This window comes from Thalassophryne amazonica, chromosome 13 (assembly GCF_902500255.1).
Source record: "Thalassophryne amazonica chromosome 13, fThaAma1.1, whole genome shotgun sequence".
Classification (NCBI taxonomy): domain Eukaryota; kingdom Metazoa; phylum Chordata; class Actinopteri; order Batrachoidiformes; family Batrachoididae; genus Thalassophryne; species Thalassophryne amazonica.
The window spans coordinates 52,912,987-52,938,501 of NC_047115.1; the positions used below are offsets into that span (position 1 = coordinate 52,912,987).

The window sequence follows — 25,515 nt, forward strand, 5'->3', positions numbered from 1 at the left end:
TGAAAATATAAATGGTTATGCAAATTAAGGTGCTGATGTTGATTTGCAACCACTGCATTTTTGTCAGAATTCTTGGCTTTCTGAAATCTGTCAGGAGATTAGGCATCTTTTTGTTTATGCTACTCCAATTAGTGCTTCCTTGGAGTTTAATAGAAGTTGTTGTTACTGTTGTATTTTGCTTGTGCTGTGTCAGCATACTTTGATTATTATTCCTTTGTCTTTTCACAGGCCTTCCCATGTATATCAACTGGCATCTATGGTAAGATTCATGTATTTTATTTTATTTAATTGGCTTGTTTTTGCTTTTCAGTGGAAAGAAGTGGTCTTCAACTCATTCCACAAAGGGCCAAAAGGGTGCAGGTTTTCTTTGCAACCACCCACTCCACCAGGTGAGTTAAATGATTAACTGATTCCATCTGCTCAAAGTGATGTTACTCAGTGAAATCACCTGGTGGAGTGGGTGGTTGCAAAGAAAACCTGCACCCTTTTGGCCCTTTGTGGAATGAGTTGAAGATCTCTGGTGTAAACCGTTACACCAGAGATCATTACCACAACGACCTCAACAACTACCTGCATCGTGTAATAACCATCATTTTCCTCTCTGTGTGAACAAAACTTTTCACAAAAGCAACGTATAAGATTGTAATTGTGCTATAAACAAGGAGAAACCTGTGGTGTTCACTCAGGCCCAGATCTATTGGGCACAGTGTGAACTGCATAGCACAAGTACATTTGAGGTGCATCTAACTCCACTTTGCTATTTACACAGTGGATTATCTGGACACAAAGTAAGGCACACTGTGTAAAATCATTGTAGTTTGTCACTTATTTTAATTGTAGGTGTGTTTAGGGCATAACATGAATTAAGCCAGTCAGATTGTCATCTGTCATTGCCTTTTAAACCTGTGTGCACTTAAACCTGCATTGACATAGATGGCAGGTTGACTAGGTGACAGCAGCCATCATGCTCTTTGTGCACCTGATCCTGTCAGATGTCAGAAGTGGAGCAGAGTAGAACCTGATTATTACTTGGCAGGGTGAACATTTGGGAAGACTAGAACCTGTGTGTATTTCTTCATGTAAAACTGGCGTTGCATCAAGAAGGGCGTCCGGCACAAAACTTGTGTCAAAACCCAATGTGGATCTGTACTGGATCTGCTGTGGCAACCTTGGACAAATGAGGCCAGCTGAAAGACAAAATAAGAGTCAGTAGTTGACAAAAGTGTCAGATTTTTTTTTTCTTGGTAGGAAAACTGATTGTACCTGGTAAGATCATTTACAGGAGCTATAATCATCCACCAGAGCTCCCTGAGGTGAAGCAATTGAGGACCTTATTCTCACAACGCTAGGGATGAGCGAGTACACCACTATCTGTATCTGTATCTGTTCATCCATCTAAATTATCTGTATCTGTAGCTGTACTCGTAGTGGGCGGGGCCTAAACCGGAAGTGGGCGTGGTTTAACCCAAAATGGCTGGGACTGAAATCACTACATTATTTTAAGTCTGAAATTGATATGGATTGATCAGAAGTTGCTATATTTGTTGTTTATTTGAAAACTATTTGCAGAACAGCCTCAAAATTAAGATTCAAATCAATGTTTTTGATCACAAAGAGAACTATTTGCAGAAGTTTTTTTTTTATGAACTCAGAACATGAATATTCTTAAGTGTATGAATGAATAACAGAACAGCCTCAGAATTGACATTCAATGTAGTAGGAAATTATGAACTACTAAGTATGCATGAACAAGAGTTGTCATACTCAACACTTTTTTTATTTTATGATCAGACTGTGATTTTTTTCAGTTACTTATTTATTTTTACTACCTAACGTTCTTGGCATTTTTTTTCCACACAAAGTTAAACAATATTGATTAAGGTGTGTGTGTCTGTGTGTGCATGACTGTCTGTGTGTGCATGTGTGTGACTGAGTGACTGTGTGAGAGGAAGAGAGAGAGGTTGTTCGACTGACCAATTTATTTTTATGAACTGCAGTGAGAACGTGTCAGATAGTGCATGCAGCAATATTCAATAAAAATATTAATGTAGGCTACTTTGTGTGTTCAGCTACAGTATATGTGTGTGTAAGTGTGTAAGTGGTCTGTAAGACTGTTTATTTTTTAATGATCTGTCTGAACTTGGGGATTCATGCAAACATCCAGTGATGGCAAACGGAAATAATATGTCAGCCTTGTTCACTGTATTCTTTTAAAAAGCACCGCATTCAGTAGGAGCAAAGTTTTCCAACTGACTTTATATCACCAACAAAACGAAGAGCAAACAAACGGTTAAAAAATAAATAAATAAAAAACCCGACTGGAGTGGAGGAAGTGACCAACGCGACAGGAGCCGTTTTCAGCTCTGTCTTGTCAAAAGCACCACGTATGATACGAAACAAGTTCACCAAGTAACTTAAATATAAGACAAACCGAAGAGGCGAGCTGAAGAAAACTTAGGAGTACTGACAGAGCAACATGAGGTAGAATCCATCCAAGCACAGAGAGAGATCCTGTCTCTGTGTGTGTGTGTGTGTGTGTGTGTGTGTGTGTGTGTGTGTGTGTGTGTGTGTGTGTGTGTGTGTGTGTGTGTGTGTGTGTGTGTGTGTGTGTGTGTGAGAGAGAGAGAAGCTGCAGGCTGCAGACAGACGTGTCTGTGTAGGGAGGGGCGGGCGCTGTTTGTGACTGGCCAATCACAGAGCGTGAAGACAGTCAGTTAGCCAATGAGAATTTTCCTTCAGCACAAGCACAGATATTGATGAGTTTTATTCGGATCATGCTCATGCTCATCAAAAATGCTTTATCCGATACTCGTCTGAAACGCGTTTCCAGCTCAACCCTACACAACTCTTCCTCCTCCAACCACCCAAGTCTTCCACATCCCATCAGCCTTCTAAACCTTCCCATGTCCAACTCCCTGACTGTCAATAATGCCACAGACCAGCATTATGAACATTTTGTATTTTTCCAGTAGGCTTTAATTTTATTTTGTTTTATTAAATTCAGTTTTATTTTAGTTTGACTGATGATTCTTAGGATTGACAGTCTTGCACATGCCTGTGTGCACATGTGGAGTGTGCACGTCATGAACCTGCCTATGTAAGCGAGATCTGAATATTGTGCAGGATAAATAATAGAAATAGTCTCTGCCCGGCTTGGCACAAGGTTTAACTTGGTCTGTGGTCCAACCACTTTCTGCTGCCTCATGAAAGCAGCCCACCTGCACTGTTCCTGAACACACCTCATTTTAACTCCAAATGGGCACAAGTACTCTTACTATTGAAATAACTTAAAAAAAAAAACTGCTGCAGTTGGAAATTAGCAATGATGGTTATGCTGCACTGCTTCATGTCAAATGGAAGATTGGGTCTCAGCAATGCAATGACTAAAGCCAAAGTAAAGTTGTGCGCCATCTTACAGGATTGAAGTGTGACTCCAGAAACATCTATAATGCAGACATGCACGGAAACACCATCCATTAATCGTGGAAAGTTATACTGAAAACTAAATGAAACTAAACCAAAACTAATGAATTGTTATTGAGTAATGCGTTGATCCTCAACACCTTCACATTATCCAGTGTTGTACTATGTGAGCATCAGCTATATTTGCTTGTGGGAATATGCTTTACATGCAGAAAACATTAATTTGCAGACTGTGCACATTAAGCACCTGTGTTTAAAACATGCCACAGTTTTATGTGCAGGCTTAAGATATAAACAGGATGTACCATTCGCTGTTTAAAAAAAATGGTATGTTTGTTTAAAATGTTTTATTGATGGAGAATTACTTTAACAGAGGCAAAATATATTCACCATTCTAACACGTCTTGTACGTACTGACCAGTTACTTCACACTCAACCTTTTATTATTGCTGTGGATGTCAAATATATAAAAGACTATTTAACAGCTCCCTGTTCATTACCTGTCACTGATGGTAAGTCAGTAACAATATGGTCTGTTGCAGCTGCCAGCCTATTACGTTTCAAAGCACAAAAACAGATTTTGTGTAGCAGTTATTTTAGTTACTGTTTAAATAAAGCATCATATAAGTAACTGTGAAATGCGGTCAGCACTCTGTAAATATTTAGGCAGTAATCTCACAAGACTTTTAGGTCACGTAATTACTTTCTATGTTCATATAATACGCAAGGAAGTTAAAGCCATTTTCCAGACTAGGTCTTCTCCACTCTGCTTGTACCGTTCCTGCATCATAATGAACTTGTACACCCTGCAAAACAAACATAGAAGTGCTGTGTGCACAATGTCATCACCTCATAACCCTCTCATGACCTCTGCTTTCATTGGTTAACTCATCATGAAAGATGCGGAAGACACAAAGAGCTTAAAGAATGATTTTTAATCAACAACTACGCAATCAGGCGAGAAATCCATTAAGCAAAGAGATAGAGCTCCTTATTTATTTATTTATATATTTTATAATCTTGCATTTTGTTCATCAGGAGACTTATTTTGGTGGTTTCAGCTATGGTTTATATATATATATATATATATATATATATATATATATATATATATATATATATATATATATATGTGTGTGTGTGTGTCTAAGTGGCACTTATCACACTGTCATCATAAAATATGTACCTTTATTTGTCCTGCATGAGGAAATTTACAGTGTCACAGCAGCAGTGGTACTAGAGATTGTGCAACTGTAGGGCAGAGTAAAATTTGCAAATAGATGTCCAATCAATCCAACTTTATTTCTAGAGCACTTTTAAAAAACAGCAAGTGCTGTACAACACCTACACAGAGCAATAAAACAGATAAATACAGACAAAAGACATGACAGGATAAGCACTTGCACAAGAAACACAGCTCAATCAATCTGAGTTAAAAGCCAAGGAATAAAAATGCTCATTCCACATTCTGGGAGCTGCAAAATTAAAAGCACAATCACCCCTGGTTTCAAGTCATGTTTTGGGGGGTGACTAAAAGTGTCTGATTCATAGACCATAGTAACTGAGATGGAACAGATGGCTTCAATAGGTTGGATATGTAGGTTGGTATGGACTTATGAAGAGACTTAAAAACAAGCAATAAAATAAATAATAAAACAGGTTTAACCTTGGATAAAAGCCTAAGCTCATAAAAACTAGATTTAACATCAGAATTGATCTGCTTTTCCATTTTAAAATCACTGTCAAGTATGACACCAAGATTGGTGACTGTGGGTTTAAGAAAAGGCTGTGGGAGCCAAGGTCCAAAGGAGGAGCAGAACAGACACTGCTGGGTCTGAAAAGCATGACCTCAATTTTACTTGCATTAAAATTTAAAAAGTTTAAGGCCATCCATGTCTTGATGTCTTTAAGAGACTCCAACAGTGGTGTAAGGGAGTTGACATAATTTATTTTTATGGGAGGGTAAATGTGAGAGTCATCTGCATAAAAATGGTAGGATAGGCCATGATTTTTAAAAAATCAAACCCAAAGGGAGGAGGTACAGGGAGAAGAGGACTGGGCCAAGGATTGAACCTTGGAGGACTTCCACATGATTGAGGGGCAGAGGACAATGCAGCATCACCAAGATGGACTGAGAAGTTTCTCTTGGCTAAGCAAGACCTGAACCACTCTAAAGGCATGCCTGTGATGCTCACAAAATGTTCTAGGCAAGAAAAAGATGTCAGTGTAAATTCACAGGCAAAGCAAATTAAGAGAACAAAAAACAGAGAAATAGTACACATTATAATCAGGACACATACAGTGTATTCAGTGGGTACAACATGTCCAGTGTGCTTACAGTGTATCAGATTTATCAAAAGTATTGCAGAGCTTGGTGACCTGGGATATACATAAGTAAAGATATACACTTACTGATAGCAGTGCAGTTTGTACAGTGTAACAACAGCAGGAACGAAGGACCTGCGATACCGCTCCTTCAGACACTTTGGATAAATTAATCTGTCACTGAATTATGTAAATTTATTATTGTTTTTGTTGTTATTATTTTTATTTTTGTTATTATATTATTATTGCAGAGGCAGTACAAATTCCCCAAACTTGAATTTCATTCTTCACTAGTTTATAGTTAAAAAGAAAAAAGAAAAAACTAATTCTCACTCTTTTAAACATGAAGGGACAAGAACTTGAATTAAATTCAGCAGATTAAAAAGTATGAAGAAATAATTATGGTGCACCAATGAAGAATAAATTGCAGATGTCTTTGGGGTGCACAGCCCTCATTTGTCAACATTGCATTAAAAAAGGTGCTAAATTCATTTGTACACAGAAAAAGATCAGGCTTCTCATACGCACATCTCAATATTCCAGGCAGTAAACATGTTTTAAACCACTGTGCTGCCCATGAAGTGTTATTTACATAAAGACCTGCCCTAAGTGACCATTTATGAGGACAAAAATTCCTTTTCAGAGCTGACAAATTATCTGTTTCGCAACATGGAAAAATCTAACTGGGACAAAGCCTAGACATGCAGATTGGATGTAGATTTAAAAATTGTATGATCACATAATAGTCAAGGAAATTAAGATTATTTTCCACTCTGCTCATGCCATTCCTGCATCATAATGAACTTGTACACACTGCATAACAAATATGGAAGTGGTGTGTGCACAAATCTCCAGGAAAAAATAAAAAGTTGAGCTGTGGTAAATTTTTTCTCATATGTGCACAACAGTCAATTAAAATACAAATTTTTTTTTTAATTTTATTCATTTTTATTGATCTCAAACAAACAAAGTGTGTAGTAGACATGCAAACTAAAGCATCAAAACCAACACATAGTATTGATAACAAAAAAGAAATGTAAGAAATATGCTAGAGAAGGAGCAGTAAGAAGCAGAAATGCTTATTGAATCTTACCCCTTCTTCTGTTTTAAATGTTGAAAAACACACCCCCTGCCCACATCAACATTATATAATTAAATCCTTGATTATTAATGAACTCATGAAATATTTAGAATATTTACAACTTTCTACAATAAAATACATACTTTCAGAAATAATTATAAATGCAAAATTTGAACTATAATATAATAAATAAAGCAACTTCCAAAACACATATACCTACATACTCATTATACACCTACACGTATATATACCCCGTATATACAGACACAAAAATAAGCCTTTTGATCATGGAAATACAGTACCCACTTTTCTCAAATCAGCAAGTGTTAGTGCTGAACTTCATTTCGTACCTCTGTTACTGGGCATGTCCAGACTGCTCTGTCTGGTATATGTGAGGAGTTTTAATGGGAATACTTTCCAATCAGACGGGACTTTTGTCTGATGTGAGTGAAAATCCATTATACAAAATTCCGATATATAATGCAAAAAAGTAGTATCCCTAATACACACACATACAAACATACACTTACAGCGTATATATTTTTTTTCAATTTCATTTCATTTATATAGCACCAAATCACACCAAAGTTGCCTCAAAGCACTTCACACAAGTAAGGTTTAACCTCACCAACCCCCAGAGCAAGCACACAGGCGACAGTGGTAAGGAAAAACTACCTCTGATGTTTTAAGGAAGAAACCTCAAGTAGACCAGACTCAAAGGGGTGACCCTCTGCTTGGGCCATGCACCAACACAATTTACAAAGCAATTTACAAAACAAATGTACAGGAAATTTTGCCGGTGCACAGGACAGGAGGGTTTCAGAAGTAGACACCACTCCCATCTCTGGATGGAGCCGCACCTCAAACAGAGAAAAACAGAATCAGGCGGCAGAAAGACAACAAATACTGTATAATTTGTCAGCATTAAACAACAAGAAAAACAGAAGAAATACTAAGGTGATCGGCAGCCACTAGCCCTAAGCTTCACTAAAAGACCCAGACTTTAGATAAAGTTGAGGCTGTGGCTCACTCCGTTTCCTAATAAAATGAATTTAAAAGAGTAAAAAACATAGTAACATACTATGCCATTATGCTAGCCATACAAAAGAGAAAATAAGTGCGTCTTAATTCTGTACTTGAAAGTCTCTACAGAATCGGACTGTTTTACTGAAGCAGGGAGATCATTCCACAGAACAGGGTCACAATAAGAGAAAGCTCTGTGACCTGCAGACTTTTTATTCATCCTAGGGATACAAAGTTGTCCTGCACCCTGAGAACATAAAGCCCAGGCCGGTACGTAGTGTTTAATTAGGGCCCCTTCACGCATAGTGCGAAGTTTGGACAAAGTGCGCACGACCCAGGAATCATGTGCAAACGGTGTAAGTCGTCCCTGCTGCCAACGTCCCGTACACCTGTTGCTACAACTATTTGTGCACATAAGCGCCTGAATGACAAAGTGTGCGCTGTGCGAACCCATCGTACCCTCTTGCGCCAGGTGCCGGACAAATTCCAGGTGACAAGCACGAACACCTAACACCGCTCGCATGGCACTTAGAAAATGTGTGGCCAGTCATACTCTTGGCATGACAACAGACTGCAGACAATCACTGCCGTACTGCTGTGAAATTTGTCTAAGTTCCCCACAAGTGTGACTTTGCAGACACACACTGGCATGTGGGTGTGTGCGCTCCACTCACGGGAGGCGTGGCTTCCGACAAAAGCAGCTGTGGTGATCTGTCATTCTGAAATTTCAGCTGCATAACACCTACTGTGTTTGGACAGTCATGGACTAACAGCTGTCCACTGTGTGCCGCATGTGTCTGATTGCTGTATTTACGTGGACATAAATAAAAACATATATCACCGTGGTGGTGACAAGCTGCAGCAAGTGAGCGCAAGCCAGGAGTGGACACTGACAGCCCCACAGGTTGAAACGGACTGTCAGATCAGAACACGCAGCAGGCGATCTGACCGTCACGTCACCCATGTGAGCTCTGTTCCACACGACGCGGTGTCTGTGCTGTGGCGCGGCATCCACAAGACATGCGTGTTGGGCAGAACACACACGCAGCCGGCTGGACGCACCTGACCAGTAGATATGGACATCATAGCACACTGCTTCTCATTCATCTCTTTTCATGACTGTATGTCTGTGACCATGGGTCATCACCAGAGGAATAGATGGATCATATTTGTATTGCTCACTTCATAAATGCGGTGTTTTTATATTGTGTGTGACTTCAAATTTTTTTTTATAATACTTCCATGTCCTTCCTGATATGAGGCAGATTCCCGCAGCTTTCACAGAACAGCTCCGTAGCTCAGTAGTAAACTCGCTGACTGGTAGTCCACAGCTCTTGAAAGGCATGAGTTCGCGTCCAGTGGGTCTTGTGTTTTTCTGCATGTACCGGCTGGTTTTTATTTTTTATTTATATCACATAAGCGGTGCGATGTGGTTCCACAGGTACCGGCTGTTTTATTTATTTATTTATTTATACCACATAAGCGGCATGATGTGCTGCACCTGGCACTGTTCCTGCTCGAAAGACACCGGCGCATGCACGAACTCTCGCACAGGGTCCGTGCATGTCTGCCCGACAACGCAATGTTTTGTGAGCATTGTTTCGTGCGCTAATTTCTAACTGTTTAACAATGTTTCACCGTTTTCATCCATACGCTGTCCAAACTTCGCACTATGTGTGAAGGGGCCATTAGGTCAGCTAAGCAGGGAGGTGCCAGACCATGAACAATTTTATTGACTAGTAGCAGAACCTTAAAATCTGATCTCACTGGGACAGGAAGCCAGTGAAGAGATGCCAAAATGGGTGTAATGTGGTCAAACTTTCTGCTTCGTGTCAAAAATCTGGCAGCAGCATATTGAACCAGTTGAAAACCACTAATACTGGACTGCAGTAAACCGGAAAATAGAACATTGCAGTAGTCCAATCTAGAAGAGACAAACACATGAATCAGGGTCTCAGCATCAGCCGTAGACAGGATAGGACCAATCTTTGCTATATTTCCCAGGTGGAAGAAAGCAGTCCTTGTAATACCTCAATGTAGAGGTCAAAGGACAGTGCAGGATCAAAAATTACTCTGAGGTTCCTCACTTTGTCAGTTTGATGTATGACACACGAACCTAGGCTAAGCATTAACTGGTCATATTGATGCAGATGTCTCACTGGACCAAGAACCTTCATGTCAGTCTTATTAGAGTGATGGTCTCGTGGTTAAAGCGTTGGGCTTTTCCTGACTCGAAAATCACGAAGGGCCCTTGTGCAAGATCCTTAATCCCCTAGTTGCTCCCAGAAGTTTAGTGGGCTCCTTTCATGGCAGCAGCCTCACATCAGGGTGAATGTCAGGGATTGATGTGTAAAGCACTTTGGGCAACTGATGCAGATGGAAAAGCGCTATATAAATGCAGTCCAATTACCTTATATCAGAGTTAAGTACGAAGTTGCTAGACATCCAGCTTCTCACTGGTGCAAGGCAATCTTCTAAGAATTTTATGTGGATGAGATTCCCAGCAGTTATCGGCATGTATAACTGAGTACCATCAGCATAGTAGTGAAATGTAATCCCAAAACGCTGCAGTATGTGCCCAAGGGGTGCTATATAAAGGGAGAAATGCAGAGGGCCTAAGACGGACCCTTGTGGAACCCCAGATTTCCTATCACAAAGGTTAGAGGTAGTGTTATTGTACAAAACACAGTGAAAATGACTGGTCAGGTATGACGGCAACCACGCAAGGGCACTCCCAGTAATCCCAAAATGATTCTCCAGCCTATCAACTAGAATATGATGATCCACGGTATCAAACGCAGCACTGAAATCTAACAGCACCAGAACCGTGGTGTCCAAATCCATTGCAAGCAGAAGATCATTCACCACTTCAGTGAGAGCTGTCTCTGTGTAATGATATTCTCTAAAAGCAGACTGCAGTGGCTGAAAAAGATTATTCTCAGTAAGGTGGTCCACAAGGTCAAGATTAAATTTTTGAAGTAATTCTTTAATCACTGCAGAGTTGAAACATTAGGAACAGATCCAGAAGTTAATGAGAGATTAATAATTTTCAGCACAGTCAGCCCAAGAGTGGGCCACAGGTCCTTAAACAGTTTTGTTGGTATAGGATAAGTATGTAGGCTGTGCTTTTTGTAGAGGTTACGAGTTTCGTCAGCACACCAATTGAGATATTATCAAATCCTGCAAATCTATGTAATACCCCTAATCCAATAGAGTTCCAGTTTATGAAGTGAGATATCATGATTTATTGTGTAAAAAGGCTTTTTTTTATCAATAAATAACCCAACAACATATTTCTATTTGTCTATGGAATTTATGATTTCGTCAATGAGTTCTGTTAACCCTTTATCTACGGCGATGGTGCCCACGACATATTTTCCATATGTGTATTTTTTTTACTGTAACTCCACCATAGTTTGTCCAATCCGAATGATTCAAAGTGCATTGTTAAGCTAACACCAAGGGCTTTCCAATGATATATGATGTATTACGGTAAACGTAAGCCTGTGACGTCATAACGCAGAGGAAAAACACGGAAGTTTCACACTAGTGCGCCATTACCGTAACTTCTCTTTTAAGCCCTCAATCTGAAAAATGTCAACACTGACAGCAAGCCAAGAACCCGTGCTTTCCAACAGTATGCTATATGTTGCATATATTATGGTAAAGTGCGTTCGGTGACTTTTGAAACGAGGGAAAAGTATGAAAAAGAGCGCAAAAGTGACAGAAAAGTACAGAGACAGACAGCAAACATAAATGTAGTAATTTGTAAGGAAAAGGCAGGGTGTTAGTGTCATTTGTGAAGGTGTGTGTGCGTGTTTGTGTGGGTGTGATGGCTCCATCAGCCACAAGCCACTGCCCGGTGCCAAGAAGCAGTGGAAACCCAACTTGCCTGCGATCCACAAAGGGGCGGCGTTCTTGCAAGGTTTGCAAGAGGTCAACCTGCTGGATGTGCAAACTTTGTAAAATTGGCCTCTGTCTTCAGCCAGACAGAAACTGTTACAAACAGTACCACACTGACTCATGTAGTTTAGATCTAATTTTGATTCTTGGTTATATACGAGGTCTATTAGAAAAGAAACCGACCTTTTTATTTTTTTTAAAAACTATATGGATTTGAATCACGTGCGATTACATCAGACAAGCTTGAACCCTAGTGGGCATGCGTGAGTTTTTTCACGCCTGTCGGTTGCGTCATTCGCCTGTGGGCAGGCTTTGAGTGAGGAGTGGTCCACCCCTCCCGTCTATTTTTTCATTGTTTAGGAATGGCTGAGAGACTGCCGCTTTGCTTGATCAAAATTTTTTCAGAAACTGTAAGGCACATCCGAGTGGACACCATTCGAGAAATTCAGCTGGTTTTCAGTGAAAATGTTAAGGGCTGATGAGAGATTATGGAGTGTTACTGTCGCTTTAAGGACAACCCACGGAGCCGGAGGGCGCGCCGCACTCCTAGCCGCCGTCGTCAGCCTGTTTCGAGCTGAAAACTTACAAATTTAAGCCTCTGTTGACCCAGGACGTCGTGAGAGAACAGAGAAGTTTCAGAAGAGGTCGGGATCAGCAGTTTATCCGGACATTCCACTGTTAAAGGAGATTTTGTAATGAAAGACGTGCGGACGGATTCGCGCGTCGGCAAGCAGCCACTCATGGCCCGGCGCCACAGAGAAACACCTCCGTGTTGATAACCATTCGTAAAATTCAGGCGGCTTTCGATGGTTTTCAGTCGATTGAGTATCTGAGAAACTGTTTAACAGCTGGGCATGTTCAAACTTGTCCCGTAACGCTTCCAACGGAGGTGTTTCTCTGTGGCGCCAGGCCATGAGTGGCTGCCTGCCAACGCGCGAATCCGTCCGCACGTCTTTCATTACAAAATCTCCTTTAACAGTGGAATGTCCGGATAAACTGCTGATCCCGACCTCTTCTGAAACTTCTCTGTTCTCTCACGACGTCCTGGGTCAACAGAGGCTTAAATTTGGAAGTTTTCAGCTCGAAACTGGCTGACGCGGCGCAGTCCCGTCGCCAGATCTCAGTCTTAAGGGGGGCTTATGAAATCCACCAGGTGGGCACCACTATTAATAGCTTATTTTTGCTTATTTTTACTATTCACGCAGCCCTAATCCCTCACAATAATCATCACATTAACCATGACCGGACCAGCGCTCTCTCTCTCTCTCTCTCTCAGACACACACACACACAAACAAACAAACACGCGCGCACATGTTTGCACACACACACACACACACACACACACACACACACACACACACACACACACACAAGTACAAATAACGTATTAGATCACACGCAGCATCTCGAACTAAACAAACAAAAAAACACCATGGCGGGTGCATTTCAAAGCAACCAACAGAGGGGTAGCTACCAATTGCCAAAACACACACACACACACACACACTGCCACCACCACCACCAACTGAGTGTGCACATGATGTATTAGATGAAAAGCAGCATCTCAAACTAAAAAAAAAAACCAACAGAGGGGTCGCAGTCGCAATAGTACCAATTGCCAACACACACACACACACCTGTGGTGGATGCTGGTCCTTCAAGGAGGGGAAGCTCAGTTTCAGCCTACGTCATAAAATGTGTCGGTTTATTTATACGTAAATTCTACCCTCCGTTCCTTTTCAAGAAACAGTACATTTTTTTTGTTACAGCACTTCCAGTCAGCCAGCTCACTTTGTCATACCAGGACAGCTGAAAAGACCTGTTACTTTTCCCCACCTTTTGCACCAAATTAATCTGAGGAGTTGATCTGCCCTGCTTTTAACTCTAAGTTTTTCTTTGTAAGGAAGACTATCAAATGGCTTCGCCAAAATCCGGTCCACAACATTCAGATTGTCTGCCATTATGTGCAGCTTGCTACCTAGCTAGCTCACTAGCTGGGACTTGTGCGAGGCTAGTGTGAAGTGTGTCCGCCTTTGAGTGCTTTGTGATGGTGGAGATGCTCAGCAGCACCCGCTGCTCGGTAGGGACAGAAACTTCGATAGAAGTCAGAAAGATTGACAGAAGTCAGTCTCCAAACACAAGCAGCTACAAAAAAACCCCACCAGAAATAGAAGCTTGATTTGTCGCTAGTCGTTTTTAACAAAGAAAAGGCCGCTAAGAGGATTAGGAAAGTCTTTGGTTCAACTCAGAACAGAATGAAAATTAAAAAATGCTCCCATGGATGTTTACACCAAAAGATCGCTGATTTGCACATTTTGCTGTCAATCAAAAGGGATTCAGCCTCAGACAGATCATCCAATCATCATGCAGAAGCTGAGCATCCGGGCCAGCCCACTGCCCCATAGACCCCCGGACACGCTGAGCGTCCGATGGGCGGGACAAAGTCCAGCATTTATCCAATGACTCGTCTCATTTCGCTGCACTCTTTGCTTCACTAAAGCACTGTGAAGCTGCGGGTTTGAGTGAGAGGAAAGCCGCGTCGTTACCAGTGATAAGAAGCTGATTCTGAACAAAAGATGAGCGCGTTGTAGCGCATATTTAGTCAGTGACATGTACACACAACAGTATATATTTGATCACTTATTTTTTGACAATTTAAGAGAAGCTGAGCTTCCCTTGCAGTCTTAGAGAAATCGCCTCTGACACACACACACACACAATAAAAATTTGGACCTACTTTGAGTAGAGTGTCAGTGCTGTGCTCTCTTTCGTCCACCCTGTGTCAGTGCAGGATCCACGGAGGTAGAAATGGGTCCAGGGTTTTCTTTGCCAACGACATCATGTGTTGGTTTATCCGAAGTTACCGATGTTGGGGTTTTAAACCAGTTACGTATATCCACATTTAGGAAAATACAAAAACTAGGTGCTGTCTGCTGGAAAAAACTCACATTTCCTTTCCCCCCATAAACGCGGTAACTGATTGTTGCTGGGCAACACTGACGTGATTACATATGTAGACAAACTTTCCAACAAACTCACACGGTTTTAATATATTTAATGTCTTAGTGATTATGCAACACTGGCTGTTTTAACCCAAAGCAAGTACAATAAAATGAAATTAGGATTTTATTTATCTATTTATTTATTTGAGATCTGTGACTGTGATCTGGCTTCGGTGGGCGGGCCCAAGCATATCAGTGGGCGGGCACTGCCCCCTGGGGCCCGCCCATAGCGACGGGTGTGGCGCAGCGTGCCCTCCGCATTTGCTGAAAATCTAAGGGTTTAACCCTCTGGGGCCGACGCTGTGGTATACGATGGCTGAGACCAAGCTTTACTAAATTATAAATACCTTTTTAATGATATGAGATAGAAACTTACTTTTTTTTTTGCTGAAAAGTTAACTCCGTGGACTTTCGAGCCATTGTCCACCATCTTTGTACTCCTCATAGAAGCTGTGTGATGACGTGAGCAATGTGAGTGTCCAATCGGAATTGGTTCACCGTCACATGGTTTTCCAAAATCCAATCGTAGGGCAGATTCACCTTACATGACAGACCAAACATTGTTTTTTAGGAGTGATGTGTTACTAGTTGGCCCATTTGAATAACCCGCTGGCTGCTCCAGTGCGCCCTGCTCCATTACGCACAGCGAAGGTGGAAGTGAGCAGACAGAGCAGACGGAGAGCCTCTCATACAATCTCACATGCTCAAACAGAGTGTGTGAGAATCAGGATTGCTCAACTAGTTTTCCTGTGAATGTTATTGGATAAGCCTGTGGCAAGCTCTCTCGCTCCGGCGTAAAGCGCTGTTTACCATATCAATGGAGCGAGGGGGGAGGGGCTGCTCCTCAAACTGAATGAGCCTCAAAGTGTGAATGTTGCTTTCAGAGCAGGAGAGAACAAACACAGTCAACTTCATAGTAGAAGTTTGTGATGTGACCTTTGTGTAATAGCAGACAGAAATTGCTTTGAGATGAAGACAAACAAAATGCACAGACCATTTTATTTATATTGTTCAAAATGTGCATTTGTGTTTATTGTTTGAACCTTTTTGTTGTACAGTCTTTCACACAAGAGCCCAAATTACCTTTATAAAGTGTCAAAACAGTTGTTTATTATAGTTTGCTGTGTGTTTTGAAAAAATGTGTGTGGAAAATTATTTCTGCTTTACTTTTTTCTTTCTTATTTCTGATTGTAAACCTTTATTAGACTCATAAAACACAACTATAGCATATATATTTTGAAAGTACAGGTTGTCCTGAAAAAAGAGACACAAAACTTGATTGTGGGATGCAGGGAGAGCTGTTAACAGCAATATTAAAATATTTATGCCAGGCGAGTGAACTGTCACTCACCTGTCATAAATTGTGAAATGCCCTCGGACCCCAGAGGGTTAACCTCTGAATCTGTAACATGATGGTAGATGCGTGAAACGACGTGGAATAAGTCTCTTTGCCAAAGAATATTCCATGTGACGTCAGTGACCCTATGGCCTTGGCGGAGGTTTGCACTCTCTGAGTGCGTCTAGTTAATAATATCATTTAATAAAATATAACATGTAAAATTCTAACAATAGATAACTCTGGAGCCACAAACAGGAAAATCAGAGTGCAACGGGACTGACTCTTAATTCTGTGCCGTGGAACAGTACAGACCTCAGCATTTCCTTTTATATGATTTCAGTAGTTTACCTGAAACATGCACATTAGGTTGTAACTCCTTGTAGATCTGGAATTGCTTCAGGAAGGACATCCGGTGTAAACCTTGTGCCATATCACTGTACAGCTCATGAAATTAGAGATCCATACCGATTCCATACTGGATGGAGACTGGTTGTCTGCTGTGGTGGTCCTGGATGAATGAGAGAAGCCTAAAGTTGAACTAATATGGCTGCTCCCTTACATTCCCTTGGTGTAATTATTTAAATACTCGCATGCATCTAGGTATGTGAAGAAAAATATAATGGATTACATGTTCAAAATTTGGGAGCATGTGATTATACTGTCATTGTAATGTCTTTACTCCTGATGATGTTTTTTAGTAAACCCAGTGTATCACTTATCTCTCCACATTCTTTATGGTACCTCAGTGAGGTCAGACATTTGCATATATTTAGGCTTGAAACACACCACCAGAGTCGTGTTGATTTTCATTTTGGCATCCGTGTTAACAGATTAAGACTTGCACACTGCCAGCACAAGCAAAGCATCCCAGAAACATCACAGGCATGTGTGATGCGTGGCCTTTGACACAGCCCTCTAGAGAATAGACCCAGCACCATACATGTTTTTAAGTATTTTTGATACATCCTGAGTTTTACTAAGAAAAGTTCATATGTCCGTTTTGAAGTCTGCATTTGTTTATGAACTTTTCAAGTTCATGCCCCTCTTGATAAATCCCAGACTTCGCTTGTGAACATGCGCATGTACAGGTTATGTACATTTCTGTTCATATGTGCTGTTGATGAATGAGGACTCTGCATTTTTTAGCAGCAGTTCAACAAAATGCTTAGAAATTCTGCATCATTTCCAGATTGTACAGCTGAAGGTCTGTGAGCATCACCACAATCAGCCCGGTTAAATATCTGCCCTTGTAAATGCATATAATGTAATCCTGATATATTAAATTAACACCTGTATATAATCTTGCAGTCTGTGCTGGATGAAATGCCTCTCTCTTGGGATATTGAACATTTTTCACACATAATTTCTGCAAGCCTCACAGTTTACTGAGCAGCTCCTCCTCTTCATCTCCTCTCACCAACACATTTGACAATATTGTCTGTTTTCTGCCACCTGTCTACACATAAATGTCAAGCTGGTGTTAGTGGGAAATGGGCCTGTAGCCATTACTGAATCTCGATTAAATGCAGAACTAAAATTATCTGTTCTCTCTCTCTGTCTCTCTGTCTCTCTCTCTCTCTCTCTCTCTCTCTCTCTCTCTCTCTCTCTCTCTCTCTCTCTCTCTCTCTCTCTCTCTCTCTACCATCCGTGTCTCTCATCCTCTTTGTGCAGCCAATAAAACAATAGTACCACATATTTCACCTGTTACTATATTTTTAGCATTTATTTGCATCAATGCAATCCCTCATATATAGATTCAGCAGGAATCAGCAGAAATAGGCACATCCTGCTAGTAATGGGTAGAGTACTGATACTCAAATCTAACTACAATTACTGCCATAATAAATGACTTGAGCAAACAGGAAAAATTCTATTTGGGAAACCTACTCAAGTGAAACATAAAAAGTCCTGGCATCCGTCCGTCTGCGGGAGACGATGGTGTTGCATCCCGTTTGTTTATTTGCTTTTTTTTTTGTTTTGTTTTTTTGTTTGCTTGTTTCTTTTTTATATACACTTTTTCAAATCAGTTTCAATTTATTTTCATTTATATAGCGCCAAATCACAACAAAGCTGCCTCAATGCGCTTCACCCATGTAAGGTCTAACCTTACCAACCTCTAGAGCAAGCACGCAGGCAACAGTGGAAAGGAAAAACTCCCTCCGATGATTTGAGGAAGAAACCTCAAGCAGACCAGACTCAAAGGGGTGACCCTCTGCTTGGGCCATCCTACCAACGCAGTTGACAGTACAAATATACAGAAAATTTTTGTCTTTTGTTTCTATCTGCACCTGTGCGAATGACTTATCAGTCCAGTGCGTGAGTGACAATCTCTGCTGCATTTGTTGCACGTGTACTGTGATGTCTGCTCAGGCTGCCGCTGTTGCTCCTTTCTCCTAGCTCGTTGCTCAGCAAGACCTTGGTTCCTCTCCTGCTCAGCCTTCTGTGCACCTGTTCTGACAGTAAGGCACCCGGCTGTCCGGCCCTCTGCACACTGCTCCCATGTGTTGACATTGATGCTGCACATTTTCGTTTCCTTCTTGCAGACATCCTTGAAGCGCAGGCGTGGTCGAAGAGCCAAACAAGTGCCCTCTGCCAGCTCACCGTACAGTAGATCTTTAGGAATGTGGCCTGGATACATTCTCCTTACGTGGCCAAGCCAATAAAGGCGCCTTTTGCCAAGAATGGGGAACATGCTGCTCATGTTCACCATTAAAAAGTACATGTACAGTCATTTACTCAAATAGTTTCACATGTGGAACTATGTTTAAATTCAGAAAATTCATGTAGTTTTTGGCTCAGAAGCATGTCAGTAATATTTTTTTTATATATACATATATTTTTAAACTTAACGTTTGTCACACTGAGTACCAAAATGAATTATCCAAATCATAATGTTCTCAATTTTGAGCAAGTAGAATTGCTCATTGCTGTGGACAGTGGTACCGTGTGCTACGCAGCCAGCGGGAGCCTGTCATACCGCTGTACCCTAAGCCTGTCACATCAAAGACATGAAAGTAGGTAGGGTATTTTATGGACATGCAATTTATTAGCAAAGCTCCTAAGCATGGTGAAAACTACTACTTTATACTATTGTGTAAATACAATCATCGTATTTAAAGTTGAGGCAACCCCCCCCCCCCCACAAAAAAAAAACATGAATTTGATGGCATTATGAAATATTCGAAGAAGAGTACATTATGTCTGATTACATATAGAAGCAAAAATGCTAACTTTTACCTTATATGAAGTTTGCAGGCAGTTTTGTGGCACATAGTGTCCAAATATGTTCATGGGTGCATTAAGACTAAACTAATTATGTGTATGTTTTGAAAGTTCTATCATCACTACGTCTTTACTAGGCAAATATGCCTACAAAGTAAAAAAAAAAAAAAAAATGGTTTTGGCAATGTTTGCAGTATGGTGCAGAAAATGTTTGCATAGAAGAATCTTAGGGCCCCTTCACACATTTTGTTGACGTGCGCACAAAGCAGGAATTTCATGCAAAAGCAGCACAATGTGGTGCCACAGGTACCGGCTGGTTTTATTTTTTATTTATTTCACATTAGCAGCACAATGTGGTGCCACAGGTACCGGCTGGTTTTATTTTTTATTTATTCCACATAAGTGGCACAATGTAGTCCCGCAAGTACCGGCTGGCTTTTTTTTTATTCCACATAAGTGGCGAGATGTGGTGCCCCTCACACTGTTCCTGCTTGAAATACACCATTGAGTGCATGAGCTCTCCCACCGGGATCGTGCAAGCCTGCCTGTCGGTGTGATGTTTCATGGTGCGCAAATTCGAACTGTTTCGTGCTGTTTCGCCGTATTTGTTCAAACATCGTCCAAACTTCGCACAATACGTGAAGGGCCTTTATGATTCTGGTACCTGCACATTTTTTGTAGTGCTCGAGGACCTTTATTTGATATCAGATGTAAGCAAATCTGTTCAGTACTTATAGAGCTGCAAGGTGCTAAAGTTTAGAGTATTATAATAATATAAATGTATACTCGCCATGTGTATTATTAATGACACCTGTGATACTTGACAACTAAACTATTTGGACATTTCTTAGGGATTTATACAACAGAATATAAGCATGCTTTCACCTGAGCCTTCAATGTGATTGCAGAGGTTGGAAGATGGGTTTTTAAAAGCCACAATTACTGTACATGGGAGGCACACAGCAAGCATTTCAATTTTGGAATAAAAAGTGAGAGACATGGAGAGCCTTGTTCTGTGTCTCACATCAACACATTTGCATCATAGTCCAAAAACAGGCACTGTGTGCCGTATGCCTCTGCGGCTGTGGAGGTGATGTGTACTTTCTTCATGCCATTTTGAGCAAAGTGGTCATAATAAGCTAAAAAGTAGAGTACTAGTACAAAAAAATACTTAAGTAAGAATGCAAACACAGCTTTGAAAAAGGAATGTGAAAATTTATCTTTTTACTCGTGTGTTGCTTTTAACCAAGCAATGAGCTTCGATGACCTCAGATGACTTGCTGAAAAACTTGCTCCTTGAGACTGGCTCCAAAGTTGAGCAGGTTCCCATTAAAGTCCATGTTAAAATGTCCAAATTTAGAGTAGAAATAGACATGTTTACAGCCTGGTACAAAAAATGAATTTGTTCTCAATTGATACAGTAGCTTCCTCCTCCTAGACAACTGTAAGGGGGTGATATTTTTTTCTAACTTCTTCATTTAAGACACTTTAAGTCATAAAGTTATGTATAATTTGGGGTGTGGTCGCTTTGAGTGACAGCAGCTGAAGCCAGCGACTCCATCTCTCATAGCGTCAGTATGTCGGTGTGTGCTGACGGTGACTGCTTGCTGTTGTAGGGGGCTGTGTATTGTTTTGAGCATTTTATTACAAACACCTGGAATAATTTGGCTTGTTGTTTGTGGTGAAATGTCCTAATGGATCATCTAACATGGGGTGCCCACACTTTTTCGACTTGTGAGTCATTTTTAAAATGACCAAGTCAAAATGATCTACCTATGTTACAACGCTAAACTTACATTGGCTCATCAATTAAACTTAACGCAGGCATGTAGTAAAACTTGGTACCACAGTAATACTGATTTAAACATTTTAGTTGTTAAAATGATGATGATGATGATGATGATTATAAGTAGCAGTATTTGGTAGTATAAAAAAATGTCCTCAAAAGTGGAGCTTTAATCTAGGGGTGTTGTGGGGATGCCCCCCCCCCCCCCCACTCCACAACACCTGTCTGGATTTGCCCCTGGTTTGCCATCTGATCAGGAATAATGGATATCGTGTGTATTTTTGCCCGCGACACGGCCTGATTGACAGGTAAGAAGGTTTTATCAGAGCTTTTTATGTCATGCTGCCCTCAGAAAGAGACTTTAGGCACATTTGGGGTAAAAAAGAAATAAGGCTTAGTATTTGTTGTTAACGCATTGCAGGTCTTTAGCTGTTTTTTAGTTTAACCACAGCGTGGTCACTCACAGAACGGCACAGAGATTGAAAGAAAAAGAAAAGCTTAAAGATGTCTTTGTACAGCTCACTGTAGGTGTGCTGTTGTCATTGCACTTTGAGACACAGAGATACGACAGCAACTGTTTTTTCAACTCTAAGCTGCTGCACAAAACAGCGGATGAACAGCTCACAACATCAAACACTAAAAGTAGGTGAAATGGGCTGTCCTGATGGACCACTAAACTCCTTCTGGCTACAGTTTTAATGCCATGCTACCCATACAGTCTTTGCACTCGACCGGTCAATCACGATTGACATATTGGGCACCCCTGATCTAAGATGTCCCTGTTGCAATATTCACGCTGAGTGAAAGTCTTTTCTTATTTATTGTTGTATGCTAAAAGCGTTGGGATGTTTAGCAACCATCGGGGTCTGTTAGGTCTATTTAATATCTGTCTACTGAGATAATATGTGGCTCATAATTTTTTATGTCCACACCAAAGAAAATAGTTATGAGAACCACCAAGCAGTCCCCAAAAATATGATTTAATAAACACCCAAACCGAACTTAGCTTGTTAACTTAGCTGCTTTGGACAGAGAGGGGTGTGTTCAGGCTTGTTTCATACCACAACAGAGCCACGCATGCTCCACCTTTTTATCGATTTATGGGTTTGTTGCAATGTAGCCAAGGTCTGCACAGCTGCTGTTCCCAGCATAGCAACACTCAGATATGGTCTTCATATCAGCTCTTCCAGGCCTCTATAGAAATCCTGTGAGTGTCATCAAAAGCGGCTTTGTCCAGTATATCCATCCATTTTCTATACCCACTTACTCCAATTAAGGGTCACGAGGGGGGTGGGGGGGTGGGGGGGTCTGAAGCCTATCCCAGCAGTCATAGGGCGTGAGGTGGGGTACACCCTGGACAGGATGTAAGTCTGTCACACGGCCACACATAGACAGACAAATGCATTCGCACCCACACACACACCTACTGTTACGGTTTTTACACACTGTCAAAGTGAACCCCAAAATGAAGGCAGCAAGAGGCAGGAAGTATGTGCAAACGCCAAGGTGATTTATTATTCCACAATCTTCCAAACACGACAGCAAGTCCAAACAGTGACAAAACGGGGCTGAGGGAAAAGAGTCCGAAAACACGAAAGGAAAGAAACAAACACAAGATAAACAGAAAAACAGGCAGTACTGGCAATCACAAAATACTCACGGAAATGAGAAGGAACCACAGTGAAGCTACAGGCAATTCAAATGGGGACAGGTGAGGGCTTAAATACAAAAATGAACTAAAGAGCAACATGTGTATCAGATCATGGGAATGAGGAAGGACGATTACACGTGAGAACTGAATGAACACAAGGTGACTGAAAACTAAAAACCAACGTCTAAGGGTAAATAGAAAATAAAGCATAACAACAATGATCACAAAATACAACAGAGGAAGTAACAAACCAAGATATCCACCCAAGTGTGAGAATACAAAAACCAACATGAAACTCAAAAAGTGAATAGTGCACAGAGGCAAAACCAACATGAAAGTAACATAGGATAAAGACACACTCAAGTAATAACACGACAGAAAGAACTGAACAATAACTGAAAACTAAAACCAGGAACATAAGTACAAAATCAACAAGGAAGTTAGTGGACACAGTGCTAGCTAGGGGAAAATTAAACATAATAAGTACTGCAACACAATGCTAGAACTCAAGGGCCAAGAACACTAAGACATGGAGAACTCAGGACAGGGGAACGTACAGACCATACAGACACCTGTAGGACACACCTGGATGACAGACAGTGACAGGGGAGAGAACAAACAGAAACGACACAGACAAGAGACAACTGAAAAACCATCGGGATGGACAAGGGACAGGACACAAACCACATGGCACCGACATAAACGCAGGACCAGGAACACATACACACACACACCTACAGGTAATTTGAAGTCTCCAGTCCACCTAACCTGTGTGTCTTTAGATGTGGGAGGAAGCTGGACCCCCTGGACGGAACCCACACAGACACGGGGAGAACATGCAAACTCCACACAGAAAGGGTAGAAAACAATCGCACAACCTTCTTGCTGCATCCGTGCTAACCACTGATCCACTGTGCCGCCCTTTGTCTAGTATATGTACTCTACGATTTTAATACACAGGACCTACCATACCATGTAATAATTACCTAAACATGCAGTTGTAAGTGCATGGTGTTTGGTACAGGCACAGTTATGAAACATGCTCACCCTAGAAACAACTTTAAATCCTTTGTTGCTCATGAATTAAAAGAATAATTTTCAAATACTGCCTGCACGCTGATGTAGGCCTGAAACAGGGCTGTTGTCGGGCACAAACAGCCCAAATGCATTCAGGAGAGGATGCTGGTGTCACTGTTTGTATTGTATCTGCTGACGAGGGAACTGCTTATTGCTGTGCACAGTGGTGCTGTGTGCTGCACTGCCAGCGGGAGCCTGTCATACCGCTGTACTAGAAGCCCCTCACATCAAAGGCATGGGCTGTGCAGAGCCGAGCAGGCTGCAAACGGGGGAGTTAAACAGCCTGTTCAATAAATAAACAGCTTAGCACTTCCTATAGAGGCATCTCCACAGAACAATGCCGCTGATGAAGAGTGAAGATCTGCACTCAGCAGAGGGCAAACAGAGGAGGGATTTTCAAAGGAGCTGCGGCGCACTTCAGTGTTGTAATGTTATTGGGTGCGACTCCTCTCCGCGCCCCCTGAGTCCTGCCATGTTCTGAAATAGGCCCTGCTCTCCTGTCTGGCGTTTTGACATTTTCTGTACATTTAAGGTAACCTTTAAGGGCAGCAATTTAAACAAAAGCTCTTTCAGTGTGAAAGGTACATCTTCTGTCTTTGTCTCTTTATCGCTTTTTTGTGTGTGTGTGTGCGTGCATGTGTGTGTGTGTCTTTTAAAAGTATACCATCTGTTTTGCAGTGTTTTGTGCACCGTGCAGACACATATGTTTACACTAATGTGTCCAGGTTCTATATTAATGTACATGACCCATTTACACACTTTTAAGAAGTAAAACAAATCTTGTCCGTCAATTGTTGTGACAAAGAGGAATCAGGAACAAGTTATTCAAGGCCTGTACTGTGAGAAAAACAGATTTGTCAAGCAAGCTAATGTTAATTGACACGCTTGCTCACACCTCCATATTACAGGGACTCAGTCACCTTTGACAGATGATGGTGGAACAGGGAGGTTGGGTGCAGCAGGGGTGTGCATGGGGTACTTCAGATGCTCGCAAAGAAAAATGAGGGCTCATACCGTGCTGACAGTCCAATCCCTCAGTCCGGCCCATTAGCCAGAACAGAATTCCTGCACGGATAGTGTGTCGGAGGAACCACCCATAAACAAACTGGTGCCCACCGTGGGCCATGAGGTCACTCAGCATGATAGAGGTTATTAAGTGCTGGTCCTGTTTGCGCATCAATCACAGCCATGTGACCTGGGATTAAATGGATTATTCCCTCCGAAGAGCAGACACCTCTCAATGTCTCACAAGATCAGTGCCAAGAGTCCAACTACATAGACTTAGAGAGGTCATTTCTTTCTTTTTGTGGTTTCTTCCCCCCCCCCACACACACCCATACATTGTCTTTTACACACCTGCCCATTTCTCACCCGCACACACGGTCAGTATTTCCCACCCAGACACATTTCTGTGCTCACACACACACACAAGCAAGCACACTTGCTGAAGCGTAACGTACATACATAAAAATCCCGTTCCATCCCATAAGATGCGTTGCGGACAGTTTAGCCTTGTGGAGATGACATCGTAGCGGGTGCTGTAAGAGCACTTTCCGGCAGCCTTGTAATGAGCTGCACAGTTTAGGAGGCGTCTACTCAGATCAATCTTGGTGCGTAGCAAAGGACTTCGCTGGCACGCGGCGAAAGCAAGGACATGAGCATAAAGTGCGCGCTTCAGCTGA

At 41.5% G+C, this 25,515-nt stretch overlaps 1 protein-coding gene across 1 annotated transcript in view; it reads left to right on the forward strand.

The window, feature by feature from the left end:
* macrod2 (mono-ADP ribosylhydrolase 2) overlaps positions 1-25,515 on the forward strand; it is a 420,587-nt gene that overhangs the window by 88,087 nt on the left and 306,985 nt on the right. Inside the window, exon 2 of the mRNA XM_034184236.1 lies at positions 229-259. Within this exon, the coding sequence (XP_034040127.1) occupies positions 229-259 (31 nt within the window). The remainder of the gene's footprint in view (positions 1-228; positions 260-25,515) is intronic.